The sequence below is a fragment of the Chrysemys picta genome, chromosome 6 (genome assembly GCF_011386835.1).
Source record: "Chrysemys picta bellii isolate R12L10 chromosome 6, ASM1138683v2, whole genome shotgun sequence".
In the NCBI taxonomy this organism is placed as follows: Eukaryota; Metazoa; Chordata; order Testudines; family Emydidae; genus Chrysemys; species Chrysemys picta.
The window spans coordinates 94947589-94960424 of record NC_088796.1 but is presented as its reverse complement, the minus strand read 5'-3'; the positions used below and the strand labels follow the sequence as shown (position 1 = coordinate 94960424).

Genomic DNA, 12836 nt, shown 5'->3' with positions numbered 1-12836 from the left:
TGTTGATCATGCAAAATTGTGTGATAATCTTGTAACAGACCAAAACACCCATGGGAAACTAGATTAAGGGTTTGTCTATACACAAAGGTTGTACTGCTTTAACTATACTGGTAGTTAAAGTATACAACAACATAGTGCAGATGCATGTATACCAGTATAAAGGTGCTTATATCAGTATGCTTATTCCTATAAGGGAAAAGAAATAAAACTATTAGAGTATAAAGGTACCTTTATACTGGCATAACAACATCCAGTATAATTTTTTTTTAAATCCTCCTCCCCCTCTTCATTTGTATCAGAAACCGTTTCACCAGTATACAAAACTGTGTGTAGACCAGGCTTAAGAGAACAAATATATCCTCAGTGGTGACCTCAATCACAGATGAACCTACCTATATTTCAGAAGTGAAAGGTGGGAGAATCAAGCCTGTGCATCACCTATATCACCCCATTTCTGAATTAGTTCTTAAGAAAAATTATATCTTGTCAGAATCAATGGGCTAGAGGCAGCCAAGACACATTTTAGGGATTGCTTGTTATTTCCATTTTGTTATTAAAATGGCCCGTCACCAACATACAAAATCATAACTGATGTTAATACTTCAGACTTATTTCTGCATCTTAATGCTGTCTCAGCAAGAGAAAATATTTGCAATCAAACAGACTCATCAGAAGTCATACCTATCGTGTTTCATACTAATTTTTGATTCCAGTTGTTTCCTTTTGTTTTTTCTCTCCAAACGTTCCTTCTTTTGCTGTCTCAGCTCATTATCTTTGCGTTCCAGACCCTTCTGCCTCTCATATAATGTATGCAATTGAGAATCTCGTAACTGGAAATGTCTATTAATATCCTATAGTAAATAGTGACACAAAAAATCTTTAATATTTTCATTACAATCATACCAGATCCAGGCCAAATAATACAGTTTTATTGAACAAAAAATTGGCAGTATTTCAATCTATGTACTTTAGAATTTTTTTCTAAACACTAAAATAAAACGGCCTACCTTTAGTTGGTTTTCCAACTGCCTTCTTTCATCTGCATCTACTGTGACAGTGAGAAACTGCGCTGGTCTCAGTGATGTGTTACTAGAAATAGTTTGATTTGTATAAGCAGACACTTTCACTGAATACCTTTCTTCTGCTGTGTAGATTTGTTTAAATTTGGTTTCTTGTATGACCTAAACATGAAAAACAAAGCCATTTGACAAAAATCTTATGTAAGGCTCACCTATTCTGAACAAGAAAGATTATTTTCAGAATAGGAAATAAACTAACTATGATTTGGAGTGGGGATACTAAAATTAGCCAAGTTTCTGGTGTATGAACATGCCATTGCATAAAGGAGATTCAACAAGTTTGTTGCATCATTGAATTTGAAGATTTTGCCGACTGAATTAAAGTAGCAAAAAAAAAATATATATATATATATATCACACTCATATATCACAACTGCTGCACTTCTGTGATGAGTGAATGACTCCTGTATAGACACAAAACTATATAGATAGTTCTTTCAGATTTTTGGAGAAGAAAGATGCTATGTAAATGTCTATTATGGTGTTCCAAAGAGTTACCGTTTGAGGTAAGTCCCAAAGCAAAATTGAGACTTTGGTTAAGAACAGATACCTGAAAGGAGGTGTGGAATTTATCATTATTCTTTTAAAATTTCATACCTTCCCTGATATCTGGTACTTCATGATTCACTGAAGACACTCAAGATGGAGACATCAGAAATAAGGGAAACCTCATTACAACCCATGGTACTGCAATATTTCAGAAGGATTATGTGACATCCTCAATGAACCACGATGAATCAAGAAGTTTCCAGAATGGAAAATAATTAGAAAATTATTAATTAAAAATCTCTGTACAGAGTTCTCCCCACAACCTGGATACTGTGAGGTTATTGAGTACTGAAATCTGTGCTTAACTAAGTCTTCATTTTGCTTTGCAGTTCACCTTAAGGTTGAGAGGCCAATTCCATTCTAACTCTTTTTTCTCCTTCAGGTTTATCAGTAAAGCTTCCCATACTTGATCTGAGCCCCAAAATTAATTTGTTTGCAACGTTTTAGCAAAATTAATTTAAATATTAGAGTTATTATGAGAGCATGAGGAATACCACACATTTCACTGAAAAAAACAGTTGTGGTGCCCAAATAACTCAAAACAGCCAATATAAAATTCACATAACACCTCACATAACTGTGGTCCACATAGCAGAGGAAAGAAAATCAAGCCAAGTTTAAGTGAAGGAAAGGGTTTAAAATTATTAATGTTTGAAATTTCAAGTTTGTGTAACCACAGTAGAAAAGGGCTACAGAAAGTATCATTTATGACTTCACGTGGTATCAAATATTAGGTAAGTGCTACTCGAGGAGGTTTTGTTTCAAAATAAATAGTCTATCACATGATCAGTAGGCAAATTATTGTTGGCATTTTGGAACTGGTGGGATTCTCTCACCTGCCACCATGAGTAATGAATTGGGAGTGTGACAGTTCCTTGTCGAGAGACGGGGTGGGGGGAAAAACCACTTGATACTTGAAAGCATTCCCTTCGTAGATATTTTAAAACTGCTGTTCTACCCCAGGTACATCATGAACATATTAGGTTGGTGAACTGAGGGCTCCTCTTCATCCATGCCCATAGGATGAGTTGCCAGAAGAGGAGAAGAAAAGTTTTTTGGACTTCTTTCACCTTCCAGTAAGTGCCCCCAGAGGATATGCAGAGAAGTGTCATTTCTCACATGGGAAGCACAATTCCCAGCAGAGTTGAGGAGCAGTTGCCAGCTCTCCTCAGCTAATGCACCCAAGATAGGTTTTGGACATAGGCGTGCACTCCAGCAAATCTTGAGCACATAACAAGTGACTCCTCTTTCCAACCCATCAAAAGAATGGGCTTCAAGACCAGTAGATAGCTCCTTTGAAATAAGGAGGTGAAGGGGAATTTCTTATCTTCTCCCATCTCATCTACCCTGCTGTTCTCTCCTTAACATATAAGAAAGGAGAGAGAGAAAGATAACCCCTCTCCCACAAATAAGGGACAAGCTTCCCTGCCTGGAGACCTTATTCCTTGAATGAGCATTAATTTTCCCTTTCTCCCTATTAAGGAAAACAGGCTTCCTTAGAAAATGTGAATTTCCAACCATACCCCAGAAGAAAAAGCAATTTTTCACTTTGGAATTCCGTTCTCTGTGCAATGTGAAGAACAACTGTTCACCACAAACAGAACTACTGGTGCTGAAGGGAGTATTATTATTATTATTATTATTACAGTCACAAGTGCAGATCTTAAATGCATAAGTCAGCACTGAGTGGGGGGGGGGGAGGGAAGAGGAGAGAGAGCGTGCGTGAAGGATTCCCAGGACGGTAACTCTTTCTGTCAGCCCATTTAAAACAAGTCTAAATTTCTTGTATTTCCTTTATCAAAACAAATAATACAGTGAGGAGGTTACAAGACTATATTAGACAAAAGGCATTTCAAGCAGAAAGTACCTTCCAATTACTGCTCTCAATAGTTCACTGTTTCAAGTAGGGGTCATGAAATTTTCCTAGCTCCAAAATGAAAACATTTATTTTAAAATTTGGGAAGTTAGTAAATGGTTTGTAATTTATTTTACTTAAAGTACCCAGAAACTTTCAGGCCTGGTCACCCAAAAAGCTTACTTGATTACTACAAAACAGATTAATAGTTTTGACTTTTTACCATAATAAACCTCTGAGTTTTAGAGCTTTGGTTAGCGCATTACTAGGGTAAGATGAACATTTAACTTCCTGTGAAGCATTGCAACCAATAGGTTTGCTCCAATGTGTTAAAATCTACTCATTATATAAGCCACTGGTCTTGGTTTTCTCCCCACTAAGTGAAAAGTTTTATTTGTACCCAAAATAACGCCCATTAGAACTTTTTTCATGTCGATTTTTCAGCAATTTTCCTAAATATGGTCTTAAGAAAATCATAGTCCTACTCATGTTATTTAGCACCTCTCACCCTTTCAATCATGCTTCTGGTCTTCTCAGTTCCCACAGGGACATCATGAACACGATACTGGGAACAAAGGTAACTCATCACAGGATGAGGAGCATCAAATAACTCTCGTAAATAAGAGAAAACACATATTGGCTGAGGAAGAGAAAAGGTGAAAATCACAAATAGATCTTTAACCAGTTTTGTTTATGACAAGTTAGCACAAATATTCAGAAAGAAAAAATCATTTGATTTTGAGGTAAGAGTTTGATTTGCAAAAAAAAAAAAAAGCATGGTGGCACAATGACATCATTTTGCACTAAGACCAAAACATTCAATGTTAACAATGGTTTTAAGGTTAAGTATTTTATTACTTACTGCAACTCTTCAACTGATCTTGAAGGTCTATTTTCAGCACATGACTCAGTGGGTGCACATACAGCATTAACTTTTAATTTCTGATGGTCACGCACCTAAACGTTACACCAAACAAGATATTCAGTAACAAAAAACAAAACAAGAGTTTTGAGTGAAATTAAAATGATACTAATGTATGAAAAAGATGCATTTCATAGAAGCAAACATTTCCTTTATTGATTTAATCTCACAAGCATGCATTTGAAATTATTCTGACTCCCACATGATAACCAAAGTTATTTACATCCACTGAGGCTTTTTCATTTTCTCTACATTCAATTAGCAGAAAACTGTGGTCAGTTGGCCAGTCGAAAGAAAAGAAAAGAAGTCCTCCTTATGTCCCCCCATTAATGATCAATCTCCTCAGCAACGTTGCCTTGGTGACCTTCAAAATCCTGGACAGAAATGAGTTACTATAGCAAGAAGATCCTTTCTGCATCAGCATCTGGGAAATATGTAATATAGATGTGAACTAACCCCTCCAGACGTTTAACTGATCTTTTTATCAATTCCTTAAATATCTACATTTTCAATTTCAATTTACTAGACAAGCCGAAATATCCAGTAAAAAAGGTGTCTCAACAAAAAGATGAAGAACACAAACCACTAAAACATATGCAAGCATCCACAAAAGCCCACATCTGTGGTGCCCCAACCAGATGAGTTCTCCAAAAGCCACTACCTAACTACTACCATGTAGGAAAAGCTTTTTAAGAAAATACATTAGTCAAATAAACAGCAGTCATTGACAGTCAAATTCAGAGCCCACTGTCCCACCTAAGTAGCTGAGCCAGGTATGAGTCAGATGCACAGGGATGCAAGAGCAAAAAATCCTCCTCTCTGGATTTTGAAAGATCTTGCTCTTTTATTTAAATTATGAAAGAGAAAAATCAGGTGCGAGTCTGCATATCTGTGGTCTCAGTACAGTTTACAAAAAAACTGATCTTACCTAGCAAATGTATTATTACATAGTGCATAAATTACTTAGTGGTCATAATAAGTATGCTCTAAACTGGAGGGTTCCTGCATCAATATTATTTATTTTAAGCTACATAGTTAACATGATATATGACTGAGTACTTGCCTCCCGAAGAAATATTTCCATGTCTTCTTGACTTTCAAAAACAAAGGCCCTCATATCATTTACTGAAATGTGATTTTCAACATATTTAGCATGTCTATTGTCTTTCATGTTTATCTGCTCAGATAAAAAGACAAAGGAGGATCATGAAAAGTGTGATGTAATATAATTATAAAAATAAAATACATTATTTATTGTTTTTAATGTAAGACGGGTAATATCCAAGCCAACATTTAATAAAACAAAGGCAATACTTTGCTCTAAGGCAGGGGTAGGCAACCCATGGCACGTGTGCCAAAGGCAGCACGCGAGCGATTTTCAGTGGCACTCACACTGCCTGGGTCCTGGCCACTGGTCCGGGGGGGCTCTGCATTTTAATTTTAAATGAAGCTTCTTAAACATTTTAAAAACCTTATTTACTTTACATACAACAATAGTTTAGTTATATATTATAGACTTATAGAAAGAGACCTTCTAAAAACGTTAAAATGCATTACTGGCACGTGAAACCTTAAATTAGAGTGAATAAATGAAGACTCAGCACACCACTTCTGAAAGGTTGCCGAACCCTGCTCTAAGGAAAGGTGGAAATATCAGAAAACTCCAGATTCACCGTTTGGATATTCACATGCAATTCTCGTTGATTTCACTAGTAGCCAGTGAGAACATCTAAACATAAATATAGAAACCCAAGGCCCTGTGAGGAGACGGAGGATTTGGAATTTACTAGAAGTTAATCTGGTTTTCTCAAAAGAATTCTCAGACAAAACAAATCCATTGTTTAAGATGAAGGAAGGTTTTTGTACCCTGGTAAAATATGGTAATATTAGGAACATATCAATACACTAAAATTATATCATACTATTAGCTGTAAAAGGATCGAGATATGTTTGAGAAAACCAATACACACTACTATTTAACTCTATTAAATACAGTGGCAATTGACCAAAGTTTGATTGCTTCCACTAGTGATTTCAGAACTGGTGAGCCAGTTTTAATTGATTTAAAAGTTTCAGATATTTCTAAAACCCTCAAAGAAACAAGGTTATATTGTACAATAGAGATTAGGGGGAAAAGGTTCAGATGTTCATGGAGACTGTGAAGATTAACTAGCCTTGAAAGAGAAAGGTAATGGCCCTTAGATCAAGATATGTTTTTGATTAACTTGACCTGACAATGCTATATCCAGTAGGAGCGAACATCTGGAAAAGGCAAAAATAATATTTGATTCTGATAATGCAAAACCATTTCTGGCATTTCCAAAACCAGCATGAAGCAGCAAGTTTAGAAGGATTAGTTAAACTTAGTTACTGACTTCTGAGTACCTAAAACTATGTAAAATGAACATTACTGACAACTATTAGTAATAATAGGAAAGTCTGGCCAAGAAACAAACCAAGACTGAGCACAGATTGAACGCCTCTCTGCGTGCAGCTCGATGTGGAAAAGAAGCAACTGAAGCAGGTGGGGAGCAAAAGTCCTCTTAAAACTTCTGTTCTGAATATTCAGAACTATGAGAAGGCTCGCATATAATCCCAACCACCTCTGCTTTCTTAGAAGAGTCCCAAATTTCAGGGGAATACAAGAGGGATATATCTCACCAGTTGGAATTTGTAGAGGCCACCTTGAAGAAGGGCAGTTCCATTGGAAACCTGTATGTTGGATGGCTGAAAGCACTCTGTGTTCATCCATGTAACAACATACCCAAGGTACAAAGGAGTCTAGTAAAACTTTCACACTTGTTATATTACTTGCATGAGAAAAATTACACCTCTTAACCAGCTGTAGACATAGATTTAAATGTACTCCAGTTTGCTAACTCATTGTAAAACAGTAGATAAGCTAGGGAGCCTCTAGATTTTAGGTTTATAATAGAAATAACAACCAATCCAGAATTTAATTTTTTTAAGACACACTATTAGCCACTAATTAGTATTATACTCAAGCGAATTTTCTTACTGCAAGCATCATGGGTTCACAGACACTTCTTTTAAATCGGTCTTTGTTCTCCCTTAGCCACAGAAGAGCATTGTGTGTGTCTCGGTATCTCCCTCTGAGCTTATCTTCCTTCTGATTCATCATATTGTTAAATTGTACAATGCGATCAGTTACTCCTGTAATTTTGTTTAAGAAAGTTATATTAAGTCAAGCCTACACATCACAACTAAAGATTTCTAATGTTTAATAACTATAGTGCTACAGTATTATGGCTAGGAAAGAGCGTTTATTTTCATACGCTTATGACCAGTATCCTATCCATTCTAAAGCATGTACTCCATTAAAATTTTAAATCCCAGAGCTATGTGAAATAAACAGAAATGTACTTCAAAACAGAGACTAACAATATCCAGGTATAAATATTAATATTCAAACTATTTTTTGCAATGGGCCTATTCTAGGTGTAGAGACATTCAAGTAAACAATTGCCAAATAATATAGCCAAAAATCCTGGACTGCCACTATCTTAAAAAAAAAAACACAACTCAAAACCTTCTCCTCCACTACTAGAAAAAGGGAGGAGGAACAGAAGGAAATTTTATACTTGTGGAGGGTAGGGGGATAAGAAACTTCTATTTCAGTACTTTTCTATTTGTTATTTATTTGGCGACAACAGAAGAATGTTGCTGTAATGCAAGAATGGTGTGGTAGGGTTCTTGCCACCCAAGAGAAGAAAGGAAGAACTCATTCTCCCTCTGAAGACACACATAAGTAGCATTCTTCATGTCATCCCCTTTTGGGAGGGACCTTGAGGTTCCCACATGATACTAAGAAAAAAATACTACAAAATCTTCCAGCAACACACAGAATGTTTCCAATCTACATTCTCCAATAATGGAGAAGGAGGATAGTCTTGTGCTTAAGACACTGGACTGGGATTCAGGAGACAGGGTTCAATTTCCTATTTTTCTAGACCTCACTAAGCAGGACAATCAGTCTCTCTATGCCTCAGTTCTCCATTGGGCTACTGCAAGGATAAATCCATAAATACATGAGAGGTGTTTTGATACTATAGTGTTGGGGCCATACAGACAAAAAATGTGTGGAAGCAAGTTAATCAAGAAGAACTCTAAAAAAAACCAACACATTTTAATTCTAGCTCTCAAGTTACATCAAGACAGAACTAACACAAAAGGCCAGGCTAATATAAAAAAGTGCAGTGTAATTCATTAAGAATAGGAAAGGCTGGCCTCCAAGTTCATCTAACAAAGGCAGGAGAAAGCGTTACTAAGATATTGCCATTTTACGCATAGCATCTTGGCACTATGCCACATTTAATTCTTCTAGTTTAAATGAATACCATCAATTTAATAAAATGACCATTTCTGTCTGCAGTTTTTTTAACTTAACGTTAAAGTAACATCTAAACAAGTAACATCTAAAATTACTATAATAAAGAAAAACCCTTCTGTATTTTGTTTACTTTATGCATTTGACATGACTGAAAAGTCAGTTTCAGCATTTCTCCTGTACAGTCTATCAGTTTTCCTTTCGTTTGTATGGGGCTTTCACATAGTAAGAAAAAAAGGAATTTAAATAGAAAGATTCAATTGGAAAAACATACAAACTGGCAGCATCTGTGAGGAGCAGGTTTACTGAAACTACGTGCAATCATTTTTTTGAAAGACTAGTTTTCAAGTTGATGGTGTCCCTTCCAAACCAAGCTATCCCTGTCACTTTTACAGGCCTTGAAAAGATGAAAGCACTATAGAGATGTACAAAAATACAGTTACTAAGGTTTGAAATGATTTAGTGTCTCAGTAATGTCACTTCAACATAAAAGGATTGCATGTAGTAACCATAGTAGGGAAAGAATCAAGCAATCTCACTTTTCTTTTCCCTCTCTAGGTTCTCTCTCTCTCTTCGCAGATCACTCATTTCACCATCAATATTTGCCTTTTCTTCTTGCAACTGTCTCAGCTCATTGTTAATAGAATCAATCTGTGGTTGAAGATTCTCAGAGTTTCCTGTACTGTTGAGCTCATTCTGCCAGTCCTCTATCATCTTACGAGCGTTGTGTATTCTCTTCTGTCGATCCATTTCTTCATCGCTTTTCATTCTCAAAGCTTGCTGAATTTCTTCAATCTAAGAGAAACGCAAATATTTCCCCAGAATGGCATTTACAAATGAATTTTTGCATATACAACAAGAGGCGGATAATTACAAAAGATTGTTGTAACAGATATTGAAATGTTGATGTAGTCAAGCAGGTTTAAAAATATAAGATCTCATCCTTGCTCAGAAACCCACCTAACAACTCAAATTGATGCCTTTTTGTAAAATAACTAGAATTTGTGCCAGAGTTTTAAAGAACAAATGTATTACAATCCCAATCTTTAAACACATTATTACAGATTCTTAGCCCTGGTCTACACTGGGGGGCTACACGAATAGCGTAGCTGAAGTCGGTGCATCTTAGGTCGACTTACCTGGCCGTGAGGACAGCGGCAAGTCGACCGTTGCCGCTCCCCCGTCGACTCCGCTTCCACCTCTCGCGAGTGGGAGTTCCAGAGTCGACGGGGAGTGCGTTCAGGGATCGATTTATTGGTGTCTAGACGAGACGCGATAGATCGATCTCTACCTGCCGACCCGGCGGGTAGTGAAGACCTGCCCTCAGATATATGTTTATCTAAAATTATAGTAAAAGTTGCATGCTACTGGATAGTTTGAGAATTAGTACAAGATTGAATAAATTCAACATAACAAAATGGAATATGCAACTTGAACTCTCCCCCTTATGTTTAATTTTCATATTTATTGACTGAGTGCTTAGCTATGGAGCCTTAATGTTGCATTAACAGCTTTTTGCATTTAATTTTTTTTAAATGGTGTACATATAAAAGCTCTCTGATTAGCTAACACAAGCAACTATTCTGTTTCTTCATCTGGTTAGACTTAAGGCACCAGGGTACAGTGGATAAGAGTAAGTGAGCACTAGAATTCATAGATTCATAGATTCATAGACTTTAAGGTCAGAAGGGACCATTATGATCATCTGGTCTGACCCCCTGCACGCTGCAGGCCATAAAACCGTCCCCGCCCCTTCCCTGGACTCTGCTGCTGAAGTCCCCAATCCTGTTATTAGTGACCTCAATCGGCAGAGACCCTCCTGCTAGAGATCCCTGCCCCATGCTGCGGAGGAAGGCGAAAAACCTCCAGAGGCTCAGCCAATCTGCCCTGGAGGAAAATTCCTTCCCGACCCCAAATATGGCGATCAGTAAGACCCCGAGCATATAGGCAAGAGTCTCCATCCTGACCCCTTTTAGCCATTATGCTATTTACCTACCATTGCTTGGTTTTCCTTGACAACTATTCTAATGTAGCAAAAGTATTCAACAAAAGCAAAAAAACTTGTAATATGCGTACTGTATACAAAAAGTAAATTCCTTATAATAGAACATTGCATCTAACTTGAGAAGACAGCTGTTCCGTGACAGTGCTCTGTTCTACTGATAAACTTCATTTTCCTTGGGGATAGCAACTTTAAGGAACTCTGCAAGTCTGAGTGCTGAGGGTGCTGGGCGATACAATGAATCACTGTATCTCCTGGATACTCTGTCCCTGTTGCCTCCGAATTTGCCTATGTACACTTTGGAGGGGGCTGTACCAACCAGATGTGGGTCTTTGGAGGAGTGGAGGCTGCAGACAGCTTGCAACACTACATTTCATCTCCAGTTGAACTTTCCACCATGAGTGGCTGAAATATGGGTGTCATTGATGGAATCCAAACAGTGACTCAGCCAGGACAACACTAAATTCCACAATATTTACCTGAACACTTCATGTGATGTATTTAGTATTACATCAATGCTTCACAGGACCTGCAAACAAGAATAAAAAGAAAAAACTCACACACATTAAGGTTCTCTTACTTGTTTGTCTTTCTTTTCCACAGCATCTTGTTTTTGTTTACATCTTTGAGAAGTGTCTTTGATTTCAGCAGTCTGCATACAATGAAATTAAACAAAATAAAGCAAGAAATTAGCCATAATTATTTTGTATATGTAACTATTTTTTAAAATGATAGGAAATATGCAAAAATCAGACTTTGGAAGGACATTCAGTTTGGAGCACCAAATATTTACCTACCAAGAATTTATTTTTGACAAAAGCTGCACATTCGTCAGAAGGAAATTATTTCTAGACACCAACAGTTGTTTTATTTCATTGTAATTAGTCTAGCGATGTTTACTACATTTATATTGTCTATAATTTTTACAGAACTTGTAATTGCAAGTTCATCAGCTACAGAACTGCATATTTGGATATACTTGCCAATAAAGAAAGGCTCACAACATACTGCTGAAATTAAAATCACAATGCTCTTTAAGGATTGTAAATAAAAAATTACATTTAGACTGTTATATTTTAAAAGGTGGCCTCCTTCTCAGTCTCCAAAACAACTTTCCCAAGGAAGATCTAATAGACTTAGTGCTCAACCGTTAGAACAATCCCAGAGTAAGTGGCAGTGTATTGTTGCATTGTTCCAAGAGAAACCCAGGAGAGAGTCTGGGACTTGGGGAATAAGTCTCACTCACGGGTCCTCTGCAGCTCAAGGAAGAGATTAAACTGCCCTGCGTCTATATTTAGCACATGTATGCAAGCTGACATACTTGAGAGTGAGATGGGGTGTTGAGCCAATGTCTCTCCCTTGCCCCCACTTGATTCTCTCTCCTTCCATCCACCTGTGAGAAGAAAGGGTGTGTGGCATGGCAGCTCTGTAACCTGTTCCCTGACTGAGATGCTATCTGTCAAGTGGGTTAACTAGTGAGGGGCCATAAGGAGGCAACTTGCGTCCTCTTAAACCACTCCACCGCCATGCTAGACAGGCCACAATTTGGCTTAGTAAATCTTTCTTTTTAAAAAGACATTTAAAAGGGACCCCACCAATCTGAGATTTAATGAAGGTTTTAAAAAAAATATACTAAAATAGTTTCAGGTACTATACATGTCTGAGTCCTTCTGGCAAATTTTGTTATTTTAAATCACATTTTCCTACTTATTAATTTTTTAAAATGTGTCTAACACTCCCCTGCAACTGTATTCAAGACCCATGCAGACAAGAGAAAGAAATAATTGACTATACAGGGGAAACAGTGAAAACGACTACACATATAAAGGGCATAAACTCCATTGATCTCAATGAGGGTCTTGAATTCAATGAGAGCCCTTCCAGTGACTTCAATGGGCTTTGGATCAGACCCAAAGTACTTTCAAATTCCCAGAGTAAACAGTAAAAAAAAACCCTAGAAAAATACCTCCTCTACTTTTTTAACAATCAATTATTGCACTTAAAAGTTTTCAGATGCAAAAGTGGATTTTTTTATATTATGGTGCCCCTTTAAAAGAAATAGTAAGTGTTAAGTAAAACAG

At 37.0% G+C, this 12836-nt stretch overlaps 1 protein-coding gene across 1 annotated transcript in view; it reads right to left on the bottom strand.

Moving 5' to 3' along the window:
• SMC5 (structural maintenance of chromosomes 5) overlaps window positions 1-12836 on the bottom strand; it is a 79207-nt gene that overhangs the window by 28580 nt on the left and 37791 nt on the right. The window contains 9 exon segments of the mRNA XM_005297775.4: window positions 682-851; window positions 1008-1181; window positions 3992-4116; window positions 4119-4123; window positions 4346-4440; window positions 5469-5582; window positions 7425-7579; window positions 9293-9548; window positions 11336-11407. Of these exon segments, the coding sequence (XP_005297832.3) occupies window positions 682-851; window positions 1008-1181; window positions 3992-4116; window positions 4119-4123; window positions 4346-4440; window positions 5469-5582; window positions 7425-7579; window positions 9293-9548; window positions 11336-11407 (1166 nt within the window).